The sequence below is a fragment of the Lagenorhynchus albirostris genome, chromosome 10, assembly GCF_949774975.1.
Source record: "Lagenorhynchus albirostris chromosome 10, mLagAlb1.1, whole genome shotgun sequence".
NCBI lineage: Eukaryota > Metazoa > Chordata > Mammalia > Artiodactyla > Delphinidae > Lagenorhynchus > Lagenorhynchus albirostris.
The window spans coordinates 46,912,738-46,939,602 of NC_083104.1; the positions used below are offsets into that span (position 1 = coordinate 46,912,738).

The window sequence follows — 26,865 nt, forward strand, 5'->3', positions numbered from 1 at the left end:
GTTAGTTTGACAGGATAAAAGTGATATTCACTGGTTTGTTTTGCATTTAATTGCTTATTAGAAAATTGAACTATTTTTCTTTTTATTTCTATTTGTACTTATTCTTTTGTGAATTACCAGTTCACATTCTTGGTCTGTTTTTTAATATTAGTATTTCTCATCATTATTGATTTAATCAATTGAGAAGTAAATTAATGAAGGTATCTGTCTAAATGAGTTAATAATTGTAAAGCACTAATATTTGTAAAACACTGCCTCGTAGGTAGTATAAATCAAGTCAACCAGTCAAGGGAGCTCTAGTAATTTAAAAACAAGCTCCTGCTTTAAAGTTTTCTACTCGATACTTAAGATTTTATGTGGCATTGTATACTTGAATTATCAAATCTTTCTTTAATACTTTCTGTATTTACTGTGCTGGGAAGGCCCCAAAAGAAAAGGATTGACTCCTGCTCTTACTCCAGTTGAAAAAGAACACAGGAATGTGATTTGAATGTTACATGACAACGTTTCATTATGTGTCTCATTATGTGTAAATGATTGAGGCAATTAGATAAATGGTAAAATGCTGGCATTTCTAACATGTTAACACCTCCGTGTTCTATACTACAGTCTTCCATTGTTTTTCTCAATGTGAAAATCAGGGCAGAAATTAAGGAACTTCAGCATTATAGGTAATATTCTCTTTTCTTTAAGCTGTGTGATGGGTACCTAAGGATTCTTTTTATTACTTTATTATTATACTTTTGTAACTTCCATATGTTAGATATTCCTCTGTACATAGCAAGTATTTTATTTAAAAATTTTTGAATAGGCAGATATTGTGGGGGAAAGCTGCTCCCCAAGAATACCAAAACTAATTAAATTATGTATTCTTTACTGTAAAATTGTTTAATTTGTCTACACAAACAATATTTTACCTTATAATGTATACTCATTATAATCTGAACATTTTGTCATATAAAAATAATCATTAACTTCAGAATCAACAACTGATTGGTACATTTAGAAAAACGAAGAATTAGTAAAAAGGTAAAAATAACAAAATGGTCATTAGTTGCATCTTCTTAGGATGATGATCATCACTATATAAGTTGTTTCTAATAAATTTGAGCTATGGTTATCTTTCTGAGTACACATATTTAAGTTTTTCCACTTTCTCCAAAAGATACTTAAAAACATTTGTTATGATTATACTGTTAAATGTAATTTTCATGGTGTAAAGTACTTGTACTTTTTCTTTTTGTAAGAGTCAGAGTGGGTCATCAATACACCACTGTGGCCTTGTGATAGACTGGATGTGCTCAATCGGCATAATCTGCTCTGTACAATTGCACAAGAAATTTTAGCAAAGAGTCTTTACAGACAGACATTTGAAGTTTTGCAAAATCTACCAGGTTTTCAAAATTCTCAAGGTATGTTTTTTAAAAAGTCTAGCTTAATTATCTCTGGCCCATCTGGTATTTAATAAGAAACAGTTCTCCACCTGTTTTGGTTGAATTTTATATTCCAGCATATATTTTTAATGATGTTTTTTGTAAAATGTGTTCTCTGCCAATAGAATATGCTTTCCTGATGGTTTAAAAAAAAAAACAAAAAACAAACCAGAGATGCTTATCTTTTATCAGCAGTTCCTACAAGGAGCATTTCATCATTCCTTTTCTAACCTCTGTCAAGTCATCAGCAATCAATGTTAAGTGACCCCAGCAAGCTTTATACTGTGCCTTAAAATAATTTTTTGCATTGGCATAATAAAGAATACCTTTTCTTTTATCACTTAACAAACAGAGGACATAGTTTCCATTACCTTGGAACATAGGAAAACATGGAATAAATGGAGGAAATTAAGCAGATGATGGGTTCAAAGAAAGAGAATGCCTGTGTGGGCAATGACAGGCAGTGCTCTTGAATGCTTGCAAGTCATATGTCGGCAGCAAGAGAGAGTCCCTGTGAAGGGAAACAGCAAAAGCTTTGGGTCAGGAATGAGCTGGGCAATGGGTTCAGAGTGGTGGGTTAATGTTTAATGAAAACGTTAACTTGAAGGCCTCCCCTCAGTGCTTTATCACTCTCCATTTTCCCATGTATTCCACTGAGATACTGTTTTGTCATTAACATTCTTATCTGATTCTCCCTCTAGATAGTAAGCTCCTTAAAGGCAATTGTTCTCTTTATCGTGGTATCCCTGGTACAATGGCTGCTGTAGAACTGGCTTTTGATATACAATTATCGTGATAATGAAACAAAGTATAATAGTGAGATCAAACAGATAGTTGTGCCAGATTTTGGAAGACCTTGAATGGCAGGCTAAAGGAATTTTCTTCTCTATGTGCAGTAAGGGGTCACTAGAGTTTTGGCGCCAGGGTGTTACATAATGGAGTTGGTATTTTCGGAAAGTGCCTCTGGTGGTAATGTTTAGAAAGAGACTAAAGGTAAGGAGATAAATTTCCTGATAAGGCCTAGACCACTAAAATGCCCTAAAGTGATAAAGACCTAGAGTCTAGGTCATAGACCCACCTGACTGAATATAGGGGATAAAAGAGTTCGAAGCATCCAAGGTGACTTCACTTTCTTCTGCGTGGAAAGCAGAAAGGAGTAGACATACCCAAGAAAGGAGGTTTGTTTTTTTTTTTAATTTGAGAGTGAATATTTATGAGTGGATGATTTATTTTTAGTCGTGGGAAAAACAAGTCTGAGGTCTGCACTGTAGATAGAATGCAAACAGAACCGTGCAGATGCAGTCACACTTGAGGACCATGGACAGAGGTGTTAATGTAGCCTCTGAAATCATATTCCTTCCACATTCTCCATACAAAGTGAATGAACCGTTTTGCTTTTGTTGAATTTTTTGTTTCTTTGTTAACTTAGTATGTAAGATGATTGCATTTTGGTGACTCTGACTCTTATAGCAGGTAGGAAGGGGCCAAGGAGAGCAGAGGGGAAAGGAGTAAGAGAGAAGTTTGAGAGAAGATAGATAAGTTTCACTATATCAATGATTTTTTTCTTTTCAGAAACTGTGGAGGTCTCACAGTATAGCCTTCTTTTTAATAAACTTCTAGATGCCTGTATAGAAAGCAACAGTCTTGGTATATCATCCTCCGTAGCAGAATTCATGATTTCAAAGAGCATCCCTATTGATTTTTCCTTTCTTAGAAGATTAATTACTTCTTTAGGAAGAAGTTGTTTATGGCTCAAAGCCAGAGCCCACTACAAAAGTAAGTTACATTTTAAAATTTTAAATTTTGATATATTGGTTTTGAATTTGATTTTCTAACCTGAAATCTATGTATAATATTCATGGCGGGGCATTAAATATGTAAAAAGAGCAGTTGATACACATTTAAAAATAGTGGTCTACGTAGATTTGTGCTCTTTTGAAACATGTTATTTCTCATTTCTAATTGCTGTATTTTTATTTCTTTCTATATTGCCATGTCCACGGGAGGATATGAAAAGGAAATAAATGACAGAATTTGAACCAGTTTGGCATATTTTATAAATATATAGGAGTAAACCAATTGGTAGAATGAAGCTTAAGGAATACATATTTATCCCTGGTATATCCCTGATCTTTTTGGTTAGAATATGTTATAACAGGCACATAGGAAGTACAGAGGGCGTCGTTACAACGCAACATGATATATAACAGTTTTTCACATGGCTCCTAGTAATGTTTACAACTGTTCCTCTCTAACAAGTAAGCCTAAAAAATGAATATCTTCTCTAGTCCCAATCTCCTTGCAAGTATTTTAATTAGAAAACAATTCTGTGTAGAATCTAGATCTAGAAAGGAATTCTTTTCTGCCTTCATGCAGTAATTTGTCTTAAATTTCCATTTCTACCACTATCAACTATATGACAAACATTTGAGTACCTACTCTGTGTCACCACTGTGCCAAATGTGTCAAACATCCCAGCCATCTTACACCAACAAAAACCTCTCTGAACTTGGAAGTGTTTTCAGTGTTCCCAGCTGTGATCAGTTCAGCAAGTGGTAACTTTTTTTTCCCAGTGAAATGGGAAAGAAACTATTAGTGTGCATTACAGGTAGTAAAATAACATATTATTTGATCAAATTTTTATTTCAGTTACATGTATTCTTATATGTGTGCTAGGGCATTATGTAAAATGTATTTCTTATTGTAGGTTACAATAAAACGTTTTGAAAGCAGAATTTTTATAAAAGGATGATCAGAAATTTAGAGGCAAGGTGGAATTATTTGTTCATAACACCTCATTTCAATTTTGTGGTTATGTTTCAACTACTTATACTATTTCCCTGCAGACTGCTAGAAATCACACCACAAAGTATATATGTACTATTTGCTATAACTTCTTGATTTTAGTTTTTAGAATTGATGTTAATGAGGTATTTTTTTCAAATAATTGTGCAATTTGGGAAAAATGCCATCAGAAGGCATTTATGTGCCGCAGGAATAACGTGTTAACTTGGAAACACATAAATGAGACTTCTATGAATCTTTCTGTTTTTTAGTTGAAAATAAAATTTTGTATTAAAACAGCTAAACTTAATCATTTAAAAAATTTTCAGTTGACAGCTTTATTGAGCTATAATTCAAATACCACACAGTTCACCCATTTAAACATGTACAATTTAATGGCTTTAACTTATGCAAGTGAGGTTATAGGGTAAAGAGTATTTTTGTTTTGTTTTGTTTTTAATGTGCCTGAGTTATAAAATGAAGTGAGTAATTTATAGTCACTGATCAGTCTTCAGGACATCTCATTTCCTGACAGTGTTGACATTTAAAATATCAGTGGAACTCTCTTTGGATCTGTCTTCACACACAGGTTAACACATGCTAGGAAAGCCTTTCCATGCCTTATAATCACATCTAGTAGTACATATTTGATTCTGAGCTTACAGTTAAGTTTTCATCAAGGCACTGTTAAGGCTGTAGTACCAGTACCTTTGTTTTGCTTTTTTCTTTAATATTTTTTACAGCTTTATTGAGATAATTTCACATACCATAAACTTTACACAGGTGAAGTGTACAGTGCATTTTTATTTGTTTGTTTATTTTTGGTTGTGCTGTGTCTTCATTGCTGCACGCGGGCTTTCTCTAGTTGCAGTGACTGGGGGCTACTCTTGGTTGAGGTGCGTGGGCTTCTCATTGTGGTAGCTTCTCTTGTTGCGGAGCACAGGCTCTAGACACGCAGGCTTCAGTAGTTGTGGTACACAGACTCAGTAGTTGCGGCTCATGGGCTCTAAAGTGCAGGCTCAGTAGTTGTGGCACACGGGCTTAGTTGCTCCATGTCACGTGGGATCTTCCCGGACCAGGGCTCAAACTCGTGTCCCCTGCATTGACAGGTGGATTCTTAACCACTGGACCACGAAGGAAGTCCCTACAGTGCATTTATTTTTATTTTATTCACAGAGTTGTGCACCACAATCTAATTTTAGAACATCTTCAACACCTCTAGAAAAAGAAACCCTGAGCACATTTATATTCACTCCCCATTCCATGTATGTTTCCCACCCGACCCAGTCCTAGGCAACAATTAATCTATCTCTATGGATTTGCCTGTTCTGGGCATTTCACATAAATGGAATCATTCAATTTGTAGTTTTTTGTGACTGGCTTCTTTTACTTAACATAATGTTCTCAAGGTTTCAATGTTTTCAAGATCCATATCATTAGCCTATATCATTATTTCTTTCCTTTCTAATTACTGAATAATACTCCATTGTACGGAATTTGTCCATCCATCAATTAATGGACATTTGCTTTGTTTGCACTTTCTGACTATTATAAGTAACACTGCTCTGAACATTCACATGCAAGTTTTTGTGTGGATGTATGGTTTTCATTTCTCTTTGGAGCAGAATTGGTGGCTCGTATGGTATATCTATGTCTGGCATTTTGAGGAACTGCCAAACTGTTTTCCAAAGAAGCTATCTGTTTTACATTTATATTCCCACCAAGCCATGTATGGAATTTCTAGTTTCTTCACATCCTTGCTGAGTCTTTTATTTTAGCCTTCCTAGTGGATATAAAGTGATACTTCACTGAGGTTTTGATTTGCATCTTCCTAATGACTAATGATGTTGAGCATCTTTTCACGTGCTTATTAGCCATTTGTATATCTTTGTAGAGAAATGTCTATTCAATCCTCTGCCTATTTTTTTCTTTGTACTTTTTTAAATTGAGGCGTTTTTCTTGTTTTTCCTTGTTGAGTGTGTGAAGTATGTGTGTGGGTACATATAAATACATACTATTCATATATGTATACATGCACTCTACATACAAGTCCCATGTCAGATATATGAATTCAATTTTTTTTCTATTCCAGGAGTTATCTTTTACTTTCTTGATGGCTTTGCTTGTGTTCCCTAACTAACCAGAAGGAAATTGTCCAGGGACAGCAGAATTGCCTTCCTGATGCTCCTGATGTGCTTACCTAGTCCTAAAAATATGGCTTTTCTGTCAGAACTGAAAAGTCGGGAAGGGAAGATGTTATTAGTATATTTTTTCCTTACTTTCCCCCGCTAAAACCAAATAGGAGTATTTTTCTTTTCATGTTTGATTTTAGGGTAAAAGATAATATTAGTAAATTTCTACTTAGTTTGTTGGCTTTTGTTTTCCTCTTCTGCTCAGAAGTAAAACAGGTGTGCATGTAAATTATACCTACCAATATTTAGGAATGTTAACGAGTCAATAGTTTGTTGGTCCTGGCAGTGATCTAGGAAGGCGGGACTTCCTAGTGGTTAAGATTCCAAAATCTGGAGTCAGAAGGCCAGGGCGCTTACCCAAAGCCCCCCCATCTATAATATGGGAGTTGTTGTACCTAATTGCAAAGGTAGTAAACTGTCAGGTTAAAATTAGATAAAACCTGTGTGTTTAGCTCAGGTACCTGGCGTATAGTAGGTCCTCAAAGATTAGTCATCATCATCCATATTAGAAAGATTTATTGAAGAAATTTAACTTAATAAAACATTTTAAACAAATTTTACACACAGATTTAAATTGGTTTCAGTAAAAGACAACAATATAATATTGCCTATATACAATTTGGATGTCCTGGACTGATGTATAGGAGATTTCCCTGTATGTCACCTGTAATAAGCACCTAAACAGTTTAAAAGTTGAATCTGTTCTTTGGAAAAGCAAAATTTTTAGAACATGAATTGGAGAACAACACACTGAGCACCTACATGATGGAAATGTATCTTACTCATTTTTATATCTAGTGTTTAGCACAATGCCCAACATTTGTAGGAACAGCAAATATTTATTGCACAAACTTTAGCAGCACTATAAATAAGTACACTCAAAAATACTATAAAACTGTGTGATAGAAAGTAAAATCTTCAAATTATAATTTCTATTTTCTTCATTTTGGATTCATAATTCAAGATATGTAGTTATATATATAATTATATATAATATTATATACATAATAACTGTATGTAGTTGCTATTAGACCCAGATCCCATTAAAACAAAGCCCAAGTAGCTATTCTGGTTTTTTAGTTATTCTGAAATTATGTTGTGTTGACTATGGCTTAAAATAAATGGACATTTGCTACAATGAGGCTCAAAAATTCTTTTTCAGGGTTTGTTTTTTTTGTAATTTCTCACTTCATGTTTAATGTTTCAAAACCATTTTACAAAGAATGATCTCAGTTGTACTAGGATAAGCTCACTACCATATAATTTATGCAATAAATCTGCTTTGAATGTGAAGAATTATTCTGAAACAAAAGTAATTATCACCTGTGGATATTTTGTAAGTCTAGGTTTTCACCTACCGGGATTTTAGTAAAGTTTGATCTGTTACTTGACTTTCAGGTGCTCTTTCATTGGGTTGCTACCCACCATTGGAGGGAAATTTATACCGAAAACTTCTACTGATTCCTTCCTATTTGTCTGAGATTGAAATGCTTTTAGCTATTGAAATCTTCATGGTATCTAATGCTAGTAGTATTCAGAGTCCTGGAACTTCTACACAGATGCTGCAGATAGTTTTAAAAAGGTTGGTTGAAATAACTTCTGACTGCATCCTGAAAGCAGATCATGTCCCTACACTTGCCCTAGGATGTAAATGTTTTATTTGTTTGTATATATATAAACAGTTATATATTTATATACTGCATATTTATATATTCATATACTTGTGCATGTGTGTATTGGCAAACTTTGGTAGTATTTATACTGAGAAAGGATTTGACGTATTTGAGGTTGAAATCCAAACAAGTTAGTACCTTTCAGTAAACATTTTAACAACTTCAAAGATCTTGTTTAGGTGTTCAAAGAGATGGGTCTATTTTTTTGTGTGTGTGGTATGCGGGCCTTTCACTGTTGCGGCCTCTCCTGTTGCGGAGCACAGACTCTGGACGCGCAGGCTCAGCGGCCATGGCTCACGGGCCCAGCCGCTCCGCGGCATGTGGGATCCTCCCGGACTGGGGCACAAACCCGCGTCCCCTGCATCTGCAGGCGGACTCTCAACCACTGCACCACCAGGGAAGCCCGAGATGGGTGTTTTTTAGGTGTGGACCTTTCTCGTGTACTGGTGGTTTTTAGTTAGGTACCTAAAAGTTATCTTTTTGGTCAACACAAAAGATCTAAGAACCAGGTCTAAAAGGGAAATATATGATAATTTATTAGGTTCAGTCAAGAATCCTGTTCAAAATAAAGCCATCAGCCTAGTTTCAATATTTTAAAATGTTGTTATAAATGCATAAATATTATAATGTAGCTGTTGGACCAGAGTGGCATCCCTTCAGATAATTTTGTTCAAAATCCCAGAATTTAGTTTTACACCACTCCAATTTCTTGTCAGCTTTATCCAGGAAACTTGTAACATAAGGATCTCATGGGACTCCTGTTTTGGCGTTTCTTAACAAGAATTTTGCTTCAGTTTACTGGTGTTAGAAACCAGATCCTCAGACTGAATATTCTGTTAGTTATCTATTACAGTGTATAAGTCATCCCAAAGCTTAGTGGTTTAAAATAGCAAGTATTTTCTTAGTTTCTGTGGGTCAGGAATTTTAGAGTAGCTTAGCCAGATGGTTGTGGCTAGGGGTCTCTCATGTCACTGGACTCAGGATGTGGTCAGGACCTGCAGTCACCTACTTGATGGCTTCACTGCGGCCGGAGGATCCGTTTCCCAGCTGGCTCACTCATGCCTGTTGGCAGGAAGCCTCAGCTCCTCACCACATGGGCCCCTCCATAGGTTCCTTAAGTGTCTTCATGACACAACAGCTAACTTCTCTCAGAGTGAGTGATCCAGGAGAGAGAACACAAGGAGGAAGCTGCAGTGCCTTTTGTGATCTTACATCAAGAACTGTGAAGGCTCTGAGATTCCACCCCATTTGCAGGCTGTAAGTCAGCCTGCCATAGTTTCACGGATCCTGGCATAAGACACAAGACCTCCTGGGTTGGAGACAGGACTTTATTACTCGTGGCACAGCAAGCAGTATGGTTATCTGCATATTTGTATCTCTTCCTCTTGCTCCCAGGTTCCACACTTGGGCCCAGATGGATACCTGCACATGCAGTGGGTTCCATTACATGAGAGGAATCCTGAACTTAGGAACCCTAATCTTTTACAATGGGTAATAAACATACCTGTCCCTTGCTCTTCAGATGGAAACGCTATCTCCACCTTGTAAGGCTGTAAGCAAACCTGTCTTTTGCTCCTGAAGGAGAAACTATCTTTGTCTTTCAAGGTTGTCCACTATATTAAACATCCTTGAAATCTGGAACAAGGGGTAATCAGTGTCTCTGCTCTCAGAACTTCCAGAAATGCAAGGGACCATGAAAATTGATATCTAACAATCTAGTGTCCAAAGTTGTGCATCATTTCTGCTCTATTTATTGGAGATAAACAAGTCATTCAATCCAGCCTACACTTAAGGGGAGGAGAATTTATTTTAGGTCCACCTTTTTTTTTAAAACCCACTAAAATTAGCTTTTTTGTTAATTTTAGTGGGTTTAAAAAATTAACAAAATTTGTTAATTTTGTTAATTTTCCTGAGGGCCTTCTGTTTACAACTATGCACTACGGTTGCGTGAGGCATTGGGGCTCTCCAGTATCCTAATGAGGGTTTGGTTTTCTCATAACTTTCCATTCCCCAAATATGCAGTCTGTTTATTCATTATTGAATTTGTGGGGTATTTGTGATGCCAGCACATAACTAGTGACATGCCTGGATCTTCTATTTTGTCCTAACCAATATTGTTTTCTCCATTACTGTTATCATACCAAGCCCTGCTTTGTTACATTAACCTCTGAGAGAGTTTTTATTCATCTTAAGACTTTCAGAAACTGCATATAGTTGGTGTATGCCCAGTCTACCAGATTTCAGGCACCAATCCTAAGCCAGAATGTACTAGAAGCGGCCTGACCAATCTTTGCTCTCTATGATCACTGATTCCTGTTCAAAGTTGAAGTCCTTACTCCCACCACTCTGTAGACCACACTGTTGTGCTAACACAGGTAGGCTCATACTCGGGCCTTGCTGCTGAGCCTTATAGGTGCCCAGAGCAGGATGCAGTGAACACAGAGAAAAAGTGATGCCTAGTAACAGCTACATCTCTATTTTATATACTTCTTACTCCCTATCTCATAGGAGAAATAGCCATAAGGTATGAGTTTTATGAAATTTTGTGACTGTTAGAAAAGTTATTTTAAAATTCCAGCACTTTAGTGAAGTACCTTAAATCAGGACTGAAAATAACTTAGTAGAAAGTTATTCAGATATGAATATACTATAAATATTATAGTATACTATAATATACTATATTATAGTATATATACACTATATAATATACTATAATATTATACTATAAAAATTTAGTATAAAGGCATACAGCTACAATTTCTGTTACCAGATGTGAGCTACAAATTAAGTATATGCTTATAATTTAAAATAGCCGTATCAAGGTAAAACACATGAATGTTAGTAACTCCAAACTCGATTAAATTTACTATTCTTTTATGAATTATAATGAATAATTATACAGTTGTTAATTTGAAAATACAAAGAGAGAGGTTATTAGTTGTGTTCTAGATCAGTGTTTCCAAACTGCGGGTTGTGGCCCATTTGTGTAGTGAAATCAGTTTAGGGGGTTGCAACCATTTTATTTTAAAAAATGAAACAATAGAAAATAGGGTCATAAGGGTAAGTCTTGTTTTGTGAAACTTTTTAGTTTTTATGTATGCAGGTATATATTGGGTCACAATATAAAATGTCTTTATTACTGTGTGTCATGGTCAAACAAGTTTGAAAGCCACTGTTAGAGTAAAAAGGGGCTTCCCTGGTGGCGCAGTGGTTGAGAGTCCGCCTGCAGATGCAGGGGACGCAGGGACTGTCATAGCTTAGAACCAATAAATGTAAATTACTATCTTTTGAAGAAACTATATAGCTTCTTTTTAGAGTTTCTGACTTTGTGAGGTGTTCACTTTGTAGATGTGAAGAAAACAAATCTTGGAGCAAGGATGATTATCAAGCTGCAGTGGAAAGATTAATTATGGCTGCTCGTATATCAGATCCAAAGCTCTTCATTAAGCACATGACCGTCAATGTTAATAAGGAACAGGTTTATAGTTTGGAACATTGTTCTGCCCTGAAATGGTTGAAAGAGAATATGAAGTGGGCTGGAAAGGTTTGGCTTTTCAGTAACCATTAGTTATTAAAGGCTTTTTTTTTTTAAGTTCAAGTAATCATTGATGAAAATAAAGACAGTTTTCACTATATTCAGCTTTTGCTCTTTATTGATTTATAGTACGTCAGTAGCTTTCAAACACTAAAAATTTTGAGGTATGCAATTTATAACAGTTTTACCCATACTGCAAATGATTTTTCAGATTACTTTTTGACATCTCTTTAATTTAGGTAAACCTAATATGGTGAATCCCAATTTATTCTGAAATCCAAACAATGAAAAATCACAAACTGAGTATTGTGCAGCATTTAATAAGAGGGAGACATAAAGGGGAAAATATTCAAGCAGGTGTCTGGAGCTTTCAGAACAACCTTTAGGGTTATGAAGTAGATTTGGTGAGCACTCAGTCCAGTCTCTAAAGCCTATTGTACATTTGTAAAATAGAATAGTAAAATAATACTGGAAAATGACTCAAACACTAAAATTCCAGAGTACCTTCTGAGTTATACCAGAAATTTTAAATTATTCTCTAAAGTTTTCCTTTAGTGTATCTTAAAATACTATATGTATCTTGAAAATTTGTAATTTATGTACATTACATTAGGTATGACTAAAGAAATCAGTATTTTAAACAAATATACCAGAACCTATCCAAACAAGACTTGTACTTTTCAAGCCACCTTGGGAAGTTTAAGCTTCTTTTCTGAACCCATCTGCAGAATCTGTAGCAGTCATTCTCCAAGGTGGTCATCCTCAATCCTTAATTTGATACTTTAGATTTGATACTTTAAACCATAATTTAAATCATTTAGAGAAAATGTCTGAGTAAGGGGAGTAATAAAAGAGTAAGTGGTAACTAAGGAGACTGAAAGTATTTCTTAAAGGGGTTCCCAAAATATGGTAATGGCAGCATCACTGGAATAAGTCTATAACCTCACAAGAATAAAAAAGTTAAAACCTAGCGCTTAGCAGAATGCCTTACTATGATAAAATGTGGAATGAATACTCTCATGAATGGGATATGGGAAGTAAGGCATAAGGAGACATCAAGAAAGAGGCCCCCCCCCAAAAATAATAAAAAATAAAAAAGAGGCCCAGTTCTCTAGTATGAACAAATTGGGTGACTAACTGCCATTACTGAAATTCAGCACCTAAGAAATAAATTGGGTTCGGAGATTACCACCATCAGTTTGAAGTGCCTTTGAGGACAAGTGAAGAACGGTAAGTGGGCAATTATAACATTATGCTGGTGGCAAGGATGTATTTGAAAGGATGAAGATACGAAAGATGATAAATTAAGCTTTTAGGAAAAATGGGATTGGATGGAACGAACCACAAATTGACCAGATGGTTTCTAATGAATGATAAGTCAAGAACCCTTAGGGCTGGAACAAAGGGAGGTTGGTTGTTTTGTTTTGTTTTTTGGTATTCTGGGGGTATTTTTTGGTTTGGGGTTGTTGTTTTTTCCCCCACCTCGGTCAACGGTGCCAAAAGGTAGGGAAAGAGCGGTTATTGTATTTGTCTTATTCCATCTGTGGCAGTTTATGGGAATAACCAAAGTCATAGAAGCGAAATACAGCTAACAGTAGAAACCCCAAGCTGATAGTGGAGAATTCCTTAAGGGCCAAAGTCAAAAGGAAAATACAAACCGGAGAAAATAGTTTTAATTAGCTGTATTTATGTAAAGAAAGCCAAAGGCTATACTCAGTAAGACCTTTAAAACCTGGAGGTCTCAAGCGAGAGTCGTTCTAAGGCGTCAGCTCCGAACGCTCTACGGACTGATCCGCCAAGCCAGCCTCTTCCCCTCCCAGGCGCCGGGGGTTGGGGGACCCGGGCCGGGGAGGAAAGCTGGCTGGCGAGGAAAGCTGGCTGGCGCGGAAAGCGGGCCGGCGCATGCGCACGCTCGGTCGTCCTTCTTTCCTTGCCCTCCCCACCAACCCTCGGTCCAGGCCCGGCCACCTGCCGCCCAGTCATTTTCCGACCGCCTCCCGCCTAGTCCTTCCTATCCCTTAGCGCTCATTCGCGCCTTCTAAAGCTTTCAGCTGAGTGCGCAGAGCCCGCTCCGGGCCGGACCGTAAGAAGACGGAGGGACGGGAGCTTCCACGCTGCGAGAAGGCTGGCGTTCACCTAGTTGCTGACGTCAGGGTGGGGCTGAGAACCGCTAGGCTTTTAAGCCGCGTCCTGGGGCTGTGCGCAGGCGCCCCAGAGAGGAAGGCCTGGCACGCTTCAGCCAATGAGAGCGCGACCTGCGGCCCGACCCAGAGCCGGACTCCTCTCGAGCAAGCCTCTGCGGCAGGCGCCGACGGACGGGTGGAGCAGTACGCGCCCAGCTGAGATTTCTCGGGTGGGGACTCAGCACCGCGGGTAGGAGCCTGTCAGAGCCTGTCGTCAGGTGGGGCGAGAGCGGGCGGGAGCTCCGGCCCGGCGGCGCGCGCTCGTTGGCCGGGCTGGCGCCCCGGTGCGCATGCGCTCCTGCCTGGCCCAGCGCAACCTTGCAGAGCCCTGCGAGAGGATCGACCGTCCTTCCTCCTGGTACCTGGTGGGAGGTGGAGCAGGTAGGAGGAAGCCCTCGCGGCGGACGCTTGCCAGAACTGTAAGGAGCAGGACGGGAGGGGCTCCATTTGTGCTTTCAGGCTGCTCGGGGCAGAAGCGGGGGTGGGGGTGGGGGTCGGGGTGGGCAGAGATCAGAGTCGCCTTAGCTCGACGTGCTAACTTTTGAACCCAGGCAGTGCCGGGATCGGAGCGCCCGCATAGTATCTGTTTTAACTTGTTTTGAAATGAGAAACCTGAGACGATTTAGGTTTTGTTTCCGACTATTACATTTCCCCGAAGTCTTTGACTTATCCTAGGATATGGTTATGATTCAAATCTCATAGCAAAAGATTTACAAAAGGAAGCTTAAAAACCCTTGATACTTTGCTTTGCTGCAATTTATTAATTTATCTAAAGGGCTTCCTGCTTTTTCCCTTCCCTAAGAAGTGTTAAACCGAAGAGCAGTGAAATATTGCCTGCTTTTATCTCTCCTTGATAGAACAAACTACTTTTTAAAACCTTACAAGATAGTTACTAAGGAAAGTCACAGTTTAAATGAGAGTAGCCTGAGGATATTAACTCTGTTCAAATAAGTTACTAGGACCTCTGTGTGGCAAACGTGGTTTCTATCGAATGTAATTTAAACTTCTTAGACTACCCATAATTTGGCTTTTCCACCAATTTAGATATCTCTTTCTACCCAATTTGATCTGAAACTGCCTAAAAGATGTAATGCCTCACTTTAAACAGCACAGGACTTACCTGGTGGCGCAGTGGTTAAGAATCCGCCAGCCAATTCAGGGGACATGGTTTCGAGCCCTGGTCCGGGAAGATCCCACATGCTGCGGAGCAACAGGCCGTGCGCCACAGTTACTGAGCTTTCCCTGACAGTGTCATGTTCACTTAAATTTGCCTTGAATTGGCCTAGATCAGCGCCATCCAACAGAAATACAATATGAGCCACAGATGTAATTTAAATTTTTCTGGTAGTAAATCACAAAAGACCAGGTCGTGTTTTGCTTTTAAAAAAGCAAAAAGAAACAAGTGAAATTAATAAATTATCATTTCAACATCTAATCAGGATAAAAAATTATTAATGGGATACTTTGCATTTTCTTCATACTAAATCTTTAAAATCCAATGGGTACTTTACACTTAAAACACGTCTCAGTTCACAGTAGCCACATGTGCTAGGGGCTCCCTTATTAGGCAGCACAAGTCTAGATTCGAGTTCTCTTTACTGCAGTGTGAACCTTTTTAGGAAATAGGCAACTCACCAAAAAAGCAGGCAGAAAATACCTAACTCTTAACCTATAGTAGCCTAATTTTTTTTAAGTTCTTTCTAAATCTAGAAACCATGATTTAATGTTCAGACTTGTATTTGAGAACATTTTATTTTCATTGGGAGAATCTCTTGTCACTCTTCCAAGTATTAATGTCCTTTTTTTAGTCATTGCTCAGTACTAAGTTTAATTATACCCTATGATTACAGAGTGAACAATGAATGAATTGTTTTTCTGGACAACTGAAGACCCGGACTTTTAAATACAGAAACTTTTTTTTTTTTGGCTTTGATTATTTTTGACAGAATCACTTCTAAAACATGCTCTATAATTCTCTGCATAACATACTTTATGCTCCATGTTTGTAAGTCACTGAGGATACAATCCCTAATTTTTGCTGTGAGTGACTCTTTGGAGACTAATTCTGAAGTAACTCTTAAGATGAATTGCTAAATCAGCTTTTCCTAACAATTCTTTTTTTTTTTTTTTTTTTTTTTTTGTGGCCTGGCCACATGGCTTGTAGTATCTTAGTTCCCCAACCAGGGATGGAACCCATGCCCTCTGCAGTGGAAGCACCGAGTCCTAACCACTGGACTGCCAGGGAAATCCCTCCTAACAATTCTTATTTATAGATGTTTAGATATGTACATTTCTAAACAGTGTAACTTGGCTGCCTGCCTCTCAAATTCTTTGTGAATCAAATTGGAGATAGCCAGTCTTTTCTAAATCAACTTCCAAAAATTTTATTGTCTTTTTAGTGTGCTTTAACTTCTGTTTCAAATCAGTGATCATGACAGTTCCTTTTCAGTGTTTTATTTGTTTTGATGTCTTGCTTTGGAAAATGGGGAGTAGAGTATGACTTGGATCACCTACATTGCACATCAGATGGAGACCTTGTGATTTCATGAACTTCTAAAATGCTGCTGCAACAGACCATTAAAACAGGTTACATCATTGTTGCAATGGTAGGCCTAAGTTCTAGGCCTACTTAGTTCAGTACTTCTGACTTTTCAAGGCTTCTTATAAGATCATTTTATGCTGAAAAGGATGATGGTTAGAACTTGGCTGCATATTATTTTCATCTCTTGCCCATTCATATTCTTGGTTGATCATATGCCCCTCGAGTATTATTCCTTGTTTCTTACCCAAGTTTTAGCTCATTTATTAGCATCTTTGCAGTTAAGTGGCATAAATTTTCTTACTAATATTAAAAATGAAATGTCATTGTGTGTGAAGATGAGGGGCTGTTTTCTTCTTGAGCTAGATTGGAATCACAGTCCAGGGCCGTCACTGGACAGATTTCCCAGGGCCAGGGGCCTGTCTTAAATACTGAATGAACAACACGTACCTGCTCTATTCCTTTTCATTGTTTAACTTTGTATGCTAGAAGCATTGATTTTTTTTTTTAAGAGCATACTTCACGTGCTCATTGTAAATAAACTAGGAAATAAAAAAAAGTAAAGGGCTTCCTATCCTACCACCTAAAGAGAGCCAGTGCTGGATTGGATATGTATATTCTTCTGGTCTCTTCTTTGCAAGCTTGGAGGCTTGTACCTGTTCTGTCTTACTAAGTCGAGATTGTTCAGTTACTTCATAATGACGTTTAGTGAGAATTCAGTCGGTCATGGGCAGCACTGAAACTTTAGTCAAAATGGTTCTTTCTTCCTCATTGTATCTCCATTTAATCTCAGAAATTTTCCAAATGGTAGGAGTATTTCTGGTATCCGTATTTGTCTCAAACAAAATAGCAAGGTGAAGGGTTAAATAAAAATCACGTTTTTAAACATTTAAATGAATACCTATAAACACATTCTGTATCCAAGAGGGTCTTGCCACACCAGCCAACCAGAAAATGAATGGAAGCACCCACTGTTGTTTGCAAATGCACTTTTTAAATAGGTAATTCTTGAATTGTCTTTTAAATACATCTTTCTATTATCCTGTTAATGGCAGTTTTCCTTCATTACCTTGGTTCAGGTATATTAACTGCATTATGAAAAAATTTTTTAAACTTTTTAGTTCTTAAGATTTGACAGAATAGGACTTGAGCCACGTGGTGGTTTGTTTTGAGCAAATACACTCTTCCACAGGCTCAGAGCTTCATAAGCCGGGGGAAGAAAGAATTTTTTACGTGGTGATTATCATGTGAATAATATGGCATTTCAAGACAGGTTGCTCATACAATTTTTAAAATCACTTGGTCAGTTGACATGGAGACTATAGTATAGTTGAAATTCTTGCTGAAGCTCTAAATTATTGGAAGAGTCCATGTGATTCAAATCATGTTCCCCCTTTTATCTGCTTAACCTTTTTAAAAAAAATAAGTTTTATTTTTTAGAGCAGTTTTAGGTTCGCAGCAAAACTGACCAAAGTACGAGTTCCCACATACCCCCTCCCCACACACAGCCTCCCACACCTGAGTTGTACATTTGTTACAATCGATGAACTTAAATCGACACTTCATTCTTGCCCAAAGTCCATAGTTTACATTAGGGTTCACTCTTGGTGTTGTACATTCCACGGGTTTGGACAAATGTATAATGACATGTACCTACCATTGTAGTATTATTATACAGAGAGTTTCACTGTCCTAAAAATCCTCTGTGTTCCACCTATTCATCCCTCCCTCTCCTCCAACCCCTGGCAACCACTGATCTTTTTACTATCACCATAGTTTTGCCTTTTCCAGAATGTCATAGAGCTGGAATCATACAGTATATAATCTTTCCAGATTGGCTTCTTTTGCTGGGTAATATGCATTTAAATTTCCTCAATGTCTCTTCATGGCTTGATAGCTCATTTCTTTTTGGCAATGAATAATATTCAATTGGCCGGATGTACTACAGTTTATCCACTCACCTACTGAAGGATATCTTGGTTGCTTCCAAGTTTTGGCAATTAAGAATAAAGCCACAATAAACATCCGTGTGCAGGTTTGTGTGTAGACAAGTTTTCAGTTCATTTGGGTAAATACTAAGGAGGGTAGTTGCTGGATCATATGGTACGAGTATGTTTAGTTTTGTAAGAAAGCCCCAAACTGTCTTCCAAAGTGGCTGTATCATTTTGCATTCCCACTAGCAATGAACGAGAGTTCCTGGTGCTCCACATCCTCACCAGCATTTGGTGTTGTTGGTGTTTTGGATTTGGCCATTCTAATAGGTGTGTTGCAGTATCTCATAGTTTTAATTTGCATTTCCCTGATGACCTATGATGTAGAGCGTACTTTCATATGCTTATTCGCCATCTGTATATCTTCTTGCAGGAGGTGTCTGTTCAGGTGTTTGGCTCCCTTTTTTAATCAGGTTGTCCGTTTTCTTATTGTTGAGTTTTAAATGTTTTTTGTATATTTTGGATAGCAGTCCTTTGTCAGATATGTGTATCTTTTACAAATATTTTCTCCCAGTCTGTGGCTTGTCCTCTTGTTCTCTCTACATTGTCTTTTGCAGAGCAAAATTTTTAATTTTAATGAAATTCAGTATATCAATTCTTTGCCTTCATGGATCATGTGTCTGGTGTTGTATCTAAAAAGTCACTGACATACCTTAGGTCATCTAGGTTTTCTTCTAGGTACTCTTCTAGGAATTTTATAGTATTTTTGTTTTACATTTAGGTCTTTGATCCATTTTGAGTTAACTTTTATGAAGGGTGTAAGGTCTGTGACTAGATTAACATTTTTGCATGTAGATGTCCAGTTGTTCCTGTACCATTTGTTGAAAAGATTATTGTTGCTCCATAGTATTGCCTTTGCTCCTTGTCAAAGATAAGTTGGCTATATTTTTGTAGGTCTATTTCTGGGCTCTCTATTCTGTCCCATTGATCTATTTGTCTGTTCTTTCACCAGTACCACACTGTCTTGATTACTGTAACTTTACAGTAAGTCTTGAAGTCCAGTAGTGTCAGTCCTCCAACTTTATTCTTCTTTGGTATTGAGTTGGCTATTCTGAGTCTTTTGCCTCTACATATAAACTTTAGAATGAGTTTGTTGATTTCCATAAAATAACTTACTGGGATTTTGATTGGGATTGCATTGACTCTGTAGATCAAGTTGGAAAGAATTGACATCTTGACAATATCAAGTCTTCCTATCCATGAACATGGAATATCTCTCCATTTATTTAATTCTTCTTTGATTTCTTTCATCAGAGTTTTACAGTTTTCCTCATATAGATCTTGTACATATTTTGTCAGATTTATAACTAAGTATTTCATTTTGGGGGGTGCTAATGTAAATGGTAATGTGTTTTTAATTTCAAATTCCACTTGTTCATTACTGGTATCTGCTTAACTTTTTAAGTGATTAATGGATGCCTGGAAGTTGACCTACATATATATTCAGAAATGTTTTGCCACCTGAGACCTGTGAGGAGGTAAGCTTTGCGGTTCCATCTGTTACTAGTATTTGTTGGGGTGGAGGGGTGTGGAATCTGTTAGGTGTTTAGCTAATTTCAATTTATTATAATTTATCAAATTCTAACTATTTTGTGGATAATATGGTGGAGGGCAGGAATAAAAAAAGACAGAAAATTCATGTGAACATCCAGGTCCATTCTCCCAAGAGTCCATTCAGAGTAGAAGGTGAAAAGAATACCATCTTTCAAAATAGTTCAGTGTGAAAAGTTTAAGAGGAAAAAAAGATAAAGTTTGTCCTTAGCACAGTTCTTATTACCATGTTGCCCTCAAGTCTATTGCCATCATATAGAAAACCACGTTACATTTAAATTGTATAGTAAGGTCATTTGACTATCATATTTGCTATTTATGTAGTAAAGAGTAGATAGTCTAAACCCTATCTACTTCAAGAAAGGATTTAAGGAGTTCAGTAAAATTTAATTGGCACAGTAATAGGCATATATAGGGTAATCAAAATGGAGACCAGATACCCTCTAGAGAAAGATCATTTGTTAAAAAAATAGAACTGATGAGACAATTATTCAAACATCAAATTTCATTCTGGCTTCTTGATAGCCCAGTCAAAAGAGATAAATAAAGTGTTTATTTGGCTCAAAGTATATAACCAAAATAAAATTGGATCTGTTCCATAAAAATGACATGTGAAGTTTTAGATTTCTAAAACATATTTGGCAATAATTAGTACTTTTAATTAACTATTATGTACATGAATGTCTTAGTAAATAGTCATTGTTAAAAGGAATGTCTTGGGACTTCCCTGGTGGCGGAGTGGTTAAGAATCCGCCTGCCAATGCAGGGGACACGGGTTCAATTCCTGGTCCGGGAAGATCCCACATGCCACGGACCAACTAAGCCCACATGCCGCAACTACTGAGCCCATGCGCCGCAACTACTGAAGCCCACTTGTGCTCTAGGGCCTGCGCGCCGCAACTACTGAGCCTGTGTACTCTGGAGCCTGTGCACCACAACGAAAGATCCCGCGTGCCACAACTAAGACCCAGTGCAGCCCCAAAAAAGTAAATTTTAAAAAAAGAAAAAGAAATCATGTGGGACTCATTGCTTTCAAAACTTTTGTAGATTTCAAAAACCCACAAAATTTTACACTTTGGTTTCTGTCTTATTTCTACGGTATTTTCCATACACAATAATCTTAATGCTACTGTCACTTTATACACGGGGGATTTGTGTCCATGTCAGTGCTCTGGTGAATAATAAATCCATATCTTTTAAAAAGGTTATGTCCAGGAAAGATATTTCCATACTGGTTTCTCTACTCAAGAGCTTTATCAGGAGCTGAAGCAGTCAATGCCTTGAGGCCATTCTATTTTGCTGTACATCCAGATTTCTTTGGACAGCACCCCAGGGAAAGGGTAAACAATTATTTTTTTACTTTTTAACATTTAGTCTATGTTTTTGTTTAGTTTATTTACCTTTGCTACAGTATAATACAGAGAGTTCTATAAATTGGGGTTGTTTTGTCACGGTGGAATAATCAGTGCTTTGAACTATAGATACTGAAAATTGAAACTAAAACTATTGTTTTTTCTAAATGAAAGCTGTCATGTTTTATGCAGGCAATAAAGATATCATGTAAACTCCTTAGAGTATTAGTAATCATATTTTCTGTACCAGGTTTGAAAGTAAAATTGAGGGTTTGAAGGAAAATTTAAGGGCTCTGATACCCTAATCAGTCCTTTTTTTTAAGGTTGATGCAAGGAGGGTTTTTCAGTGCCCAAATAGTTTTTCCTTATGTTGCATGCTGCTGGTCCACTTCCCTATATCATCAGTTAATGTCTTCTCAAGGAATACAAACTCATGATGAACTTAGTTAGGAAGGTCACTATTTTTTAATGTTAGATAATATATTACAAAGCCAGATGCTTTGGAATAATTTCATTGGTTCCTTTTATCTTCCTTAACATTGACACCTGGTTTAACATGAAAAGGAGTTTAAAACTCTTGAAAATTAGAACATTATTGTGTTGCTTCTCCCCCTTTTTTGGGGGTGGGGGGGCATGCCTTGTGGCTTGCACGATCTTAGTTCCCCAACTAAGCGAGGAGTCCTAACCACTGGACCGCCGGGGAATTTCCTGTATTGCTTTTTTCTACTTGCCATGGAAAATAAATCAGTTTTGCTTCTTTGCTTTAGGAAAATATTCTGTTTATGATAGTTGATATATATATATATATATATATATATATATATATATATAGGCTATTCGAAGTCATATCCTTTTTAAGTAATTAGTAAATTGAATCAACAGAAAAATACTACCTTGGAGATGTAATAATTTAATACAAATTATTGGGAATGTCATAAATTAACACAATTTAATTTAATGTTTAATAATGTAAAGTTTTTAAATCCAACGTGTGAGGAAAAATTAAGCTTAGTACTAGGTGACTGGTTTCCCTCCTCTACAAGTGTACCTTTTTTTTTTTTACTAAAACTTCTGTGTGCTATAAAAGGTGAACTCAGCAGGCTTGGGTTGCTTTGTTGCAAAGAAATGCCAGGCTTCAGTGCTGGCCCTTCACTGCCTCCTGGGAGATGAGCTCTGAGCCCCTGGGATATCCTGGCCTGATAAGAATGTTTTTGTGTGCCGGGGCCTTGGGCCACACCAGATAGTTTATGCTAACAATGTATTTTACTGGTGAATGCCTGTTTTCTCATGTCTGAGGCCCTCTGGGGAGGCTGGAGACTGAATAGCTATAGTCAGTCATGTGCGCGTGTAGTGCCCCAGTAAAAGCCCTGGCCCCCAAGGCTTGGATGAGCTTCCTTGGTTGGCAGCACTTCTCATGTGTTGTCACATATCCTTGCTGGGGGCTTAAGCACTGTCTGTACAACTCCCCTGGGAGAGAACAACTGGAACCTTGCGCTTGGTCCCTACGGGACTCCACCTTACATGCCTTTTCCCTTTGCTGATGTTAATCTGTATCCTTTTGCTGTTATAAACTGTAACTGTGAGTATAACAGCTTTTCTGAGTTCTGTAAATCCTTCTAGTGAATCATCAAACCCCCAACACAATATAGCTGAGAGCGGTATATTGTACTAAATTCAACAAACAAAAACAAACAAACTGTTCCTAATTTCAGATCACACTGTGTTTCTGAGAAGAGACCTATAGGGAAAAGAAGCACAGTTATTATTTATGCCATTTCTTGGAACTGTTCCTTCACTAAAAGACATTTCTTTTTTCACTTAACAGTACATCCTAGAGATCACTCTGTGTACATTCCTAAATACCGTCTGTGTCATATTCTTTCCCTTTTTTTTCCTTTTGGTTGTGTAGCACTCCATTGAATGAAGATACCATAATTCAACCAATCTCTGAAAGGGCATTTTAAGAGCCCATTATATAGAGAGAAATTAGCTCTTTGCTATGAAATAACTTGCAAATTGGGGAATTCCCTGGTGGTCCAGTGGTTAGACTTGGTGCTTTCACTGCGGTGGGCCTGGGTTCAATCCCTGGTCGGGGAAGTAAGATCCCGCAAGCTGCACAGGGCGGCCAAAAAAGAAAAAGAAAAGAAAGAACTTGCACATATTTTCTTCTACTCGGTTTTTGTCTGTAGACTGCTTAGTGTGTGTGTGGGGGGGCGGGGTTGGTTTTTTATGTGTTCTTTTCTTAAGTTTTTTTTTTAATGGAAGTATAGTTGATTTACAATGTGTTAATTTCTGCTGTACAGCACAGTGATTGTTATACATATATATGTATTTATATTCTTTTCCATTATGGTTTATCACAGGATATTGAATATAGTTCCCTGTGCTATATTAAGTTTTTAAACTATCTTAGGTAATTGGATTTATCAATCATTCATTACCTGGGATATTCAGCCATAGTTAGGCTTTTTCCACATCTAAGTTATAAAGAAACTCAGCCATGTTTTCTTCTAGTACTTATGTGGCCACATTTTTTTTTTTTTACACATCTCATCCCTATGGAGTTCCATGTTGTAAGGGGTGGATCCAATTTTATCCTGTACTGAGGAGCTATGAAATCCCACCATTTAAAAATACTAAATTCTTTAATATACTCAATAATGTGTTTAAAAGGTCGGGATATAATTTCTGACGTTTCCTTGTTCTATTTTGTGTATAAATGCCTCTTAATATTGTTTTCCAGGAAGTCAATGAAAATTCTCTTAAGAGATTAAGTGCCTACTTAGAAAACCTCCAGAAACCAGGCTTCAAGTCTTTGAAACCAACCCAGCTTATGTTTTATGTAAGAGAAACAGACCAGAACTCCTCTGATGGCCAGGAACACTTCAGCACTTCCGGTACGTTTCTTATTTCTCGTGTGTCCCTTGCAGGCTTGGTGTGATGTGTCAAATCTGTCTAACGTTGCTAGAAGACCTTCGGATTGAAGCTTTGTCATAGAAAATAATATCATTTAATTGCATGTTTTCCTGGAGTTAGATTCTGTTCCTGGTTGCATGTGTTTGATGAGCCATTTTTTATGTTTAAACTTTTCTGACTAGAAAACTGAAGTGTTCCTATTTGTCCCCTTCCTATTTCAGTGCTGTTTTAAGTATTAAATGTCTATATAACAATTTATATCTTTAAAAAATATAGCTTACATTCTCTAATTTAGTCCCCAAAGTACCCTGTGAGGGAGGTAGTATTTGCCCAATTGTAACTTAGTAATGTCCCAGGACCATGGAGACAGAATAGGGGTCTTGAGCCCTTTAACTCCAGCCTCATGCTGTTTCTAAAATCTGATCAGTCTTCATGTACAGCCTTCGGTTTGTCCTTTGTCACTCCTTTAGCCATGATCCAGTGATCCTTTAAACTAAGGATGAATGTGGGTCTGTCCATGCTTTTCATGATCCTTGAGGAAATAACTTTATTTTTAGAATGAACTTTAAAACAGTTTAAAGATTTACTAAGAGCTTTCTGTGAACTAATGCTAAAACAAATAGCTGTCATCAGCTCTGGCTGAGTAAAGAGAAAAATCCTGCACTTTCAGTTAATGGTTAACTTTGAACCATTTATTAAATAAAAATAGATTATAAAAAATAAATTAAAAATGGGAGAAAACATACAGCATAAGTGACAAAAAGATAATGTTAGTATCTAAGTAGTTCTTAGGAGTCAAAAAGAAAACAGAGCAGCCTGGTTGCAAAAATGGGCAAACACGATGTCTCGGCAGTTCAGTAAATAATACACATATATAGCCAATAAGATACAAAAACGTTTAGCCTCAGTAATCAAATGCAAACTAAATTAATTAGGTAATATTTTCCAATAAAGGATATATCCAATCTGGTACAGGCATTCCACACTATATAGCAGCCCTTACCTTGGATTAAACAATTAATGGAATTGATAAATTAAGAGAGAAACTGAGATTTATTCCTTGACTTACCTCTTCTGAGGATAAACTATTTTTTCCTAACCTCAGTTGCAGGAATTTGCATTTTCCTTTCCTCTTTCACTGACTAGAACAATTTTCCTACCAGTATTTCTCACTTTACCGTCAATGATTCAACGAAAAGATCTTTCTTAGTTTGCATGTTCTACATTTTGTAAATCTATGTGGCTGGCATAGTAGGTATCTCTGTGAATGATTTATATTGCAATGACTTTCATCCGTGGCAAAGACAAGAAAACACATTTCGGCCTTCTGTGGAATGGTGAAAAATTAAAAAGAACTTTTATAGTCATCAGTTTTGGCAGTGTTAAATAAATTGTGCTACATTGATTATGTGGATTAGTATAGAGCTACTAAAAAGAAAGAGAATGATGTATACATACAGATAATGGAAGAGTCACCAAGGTTAAATAACAAAAGCAAGTTCAAAGTAATAGATCCAGGGAATTCCCTGGCAATCCAGTGGTTAGGACTCTGTTCTTCCATTGCAGAGGTCCCAGGTTTGATCCCTGGTCAGGGAACTAAGCTACTGCAAGCTGCGTAGAGCGGCCAAACAAATAAATTAAAAAAAAAAAGTCATAGGTCCAGAATGGTGCAGTTTATATGTTAAAAAGGAACAAATCACACTGTGGGTGTGTGTTCATGCAGACACAAAAGCGTATATGTCATATATAACATACACACAAAGCACATAGAAAAGGTCTAGAGCAGTGCTGTCCAAGAGAACTTTCTGCGGAGAGGTAACTGTTCTGTATGAGCGCTGTCTGGTACAGCTGGTACTAGCCCCATGTGGCTACTGACCACTTGAAGTGGGGCTAGTATGACCAGGAACCGAATTTTAAATTGTATTTAATTTCAATCAATTTAATTTTACCCATAAATAGCCACATATGGCTGGTAGCTACCGTATTAGGCAGTGCAGGTCTCAATGCTTGTATACCTAAATGTTAATGGGGTTACATCTAGTGCAAGTGTGAGGTTGTGTGCCTGTCAACAGGAGACTTTTACTTTGTATATATAAGTTTACAGGAAGGATGTACTTATATAACACTTGTATAATTTTCAAAACCAATTTAAAAAACTTTTCCAAAAAAAGAGCCAGCATGTTATAATGGGGAAAATGCTTGGCTTGCTGGCAGCTCAGATTTCAGCCCTCACTTCACGCTTCTTAACCTCCTTGAACCTCCGCTTCTTCACATTTCAAAAGAGAGATAATAATGGCACTGGTGAGAGTGTTCATTGAAAAGTTATGTAAATTCAACTAGCGCCATGTTTAATACCCAATAAAGGTGCAGGGGAACCAGTAGATTTCCTACTGTTGACGTAAGTTAGATTACTACCCTGAGCCCAGGGACTACTTGCATTAAAGTCGGATTGTGAAGTGCTAACTTTTAAAAAATTAGGGAACTTTGAGTCACTTCTGAAAATATTGTGTCCCTAGCTAGTTGGATGGGGGAGTATGAGGACAGTCTCTTTCAACCGCAGAGAAAATTTGAGATGGGTTTCTGTGACCCCTGAGACTGGATTGGCCCCCCTCCTTGAACCACTGTCGCAGGGCAGCCTGCCCCACCCTCCCCCTACCTCCACCCTCCCCCTTCTCTTTAGCGCTGGACACCCTCTCTGGTGGACGCTTGCTCATAG

At 37.4% G+C, this 26,865-nt stretch overlaps 2 protein-coding genes across 4 annotated transcripts in view; both read left to right on the plus strand.

The window, feature by feature from the left end:
• TOPAZ1 (testis and ovary specific TOPAZ 1) overlaps window positions 1–11,698 on the plus strand; it is a 67,694-nt gene extending 55,996 nt beyond the window's left edge. The window contains exons 17-20 of the mRNA XM_060164078.1: window positions 1,248–1,412; window positions 3,006–3,209; window positions 7,808–7,991; window positions 11,431–11,698. Of these exons, the coding sequence (XP_060020061.1) occupies window positions 1,248–1,412; window positions 3,006–3,209; window positions 7,808–7,991; window positions 11,431–11,650 (773 nt within the window). The 3' untranslated portion in view covers window positions 11,651–11,698. The remainder of the gene's footprint in view (window positions 1–1,247; window positions 1,413–3,005; window positions 3,210–7,807; window positions 7,992–11,430) is intronic.
• A 2,027-nt stretch (window positions 11,699–13,725) lies between these two features.
• TCAIM (T cell activation inhibitor, mitochondrial) overlaps window positions 13,726–26,865 on the plus strand; it is a 36,508-nt gene continuing 23,368 nt past the window's right edge. For 2 of the 3 annotated variants that reach the window (XM_060162297.1, XM_060162298.1), the window contains exons 1-4: window positions 13,726–14,181; window positions 19,736–19,808; window positions 21,086–21,221; window positions 23,977–24,130. In XM_060162297.1, coding sequence (XP_060018280.1) covers window positions 14,091–14,181; window positions 19,736–19,808; window positions 21,086–21,221; window positions 23,977–24,130 — 454 coding nt within the window. In that variant the 5' untranslated portion in view covers window positions 13,726–14,090. Of the gene's footprint in view, window positions 14,220–19,735; window positions 19,809–21,085; window positions 21,222–23,976; window positions 24,131–26,865 lie in introns of all 3 variants that reach the window. The other variant, XM_060162299.1, reaches the window with a different exon arrangement.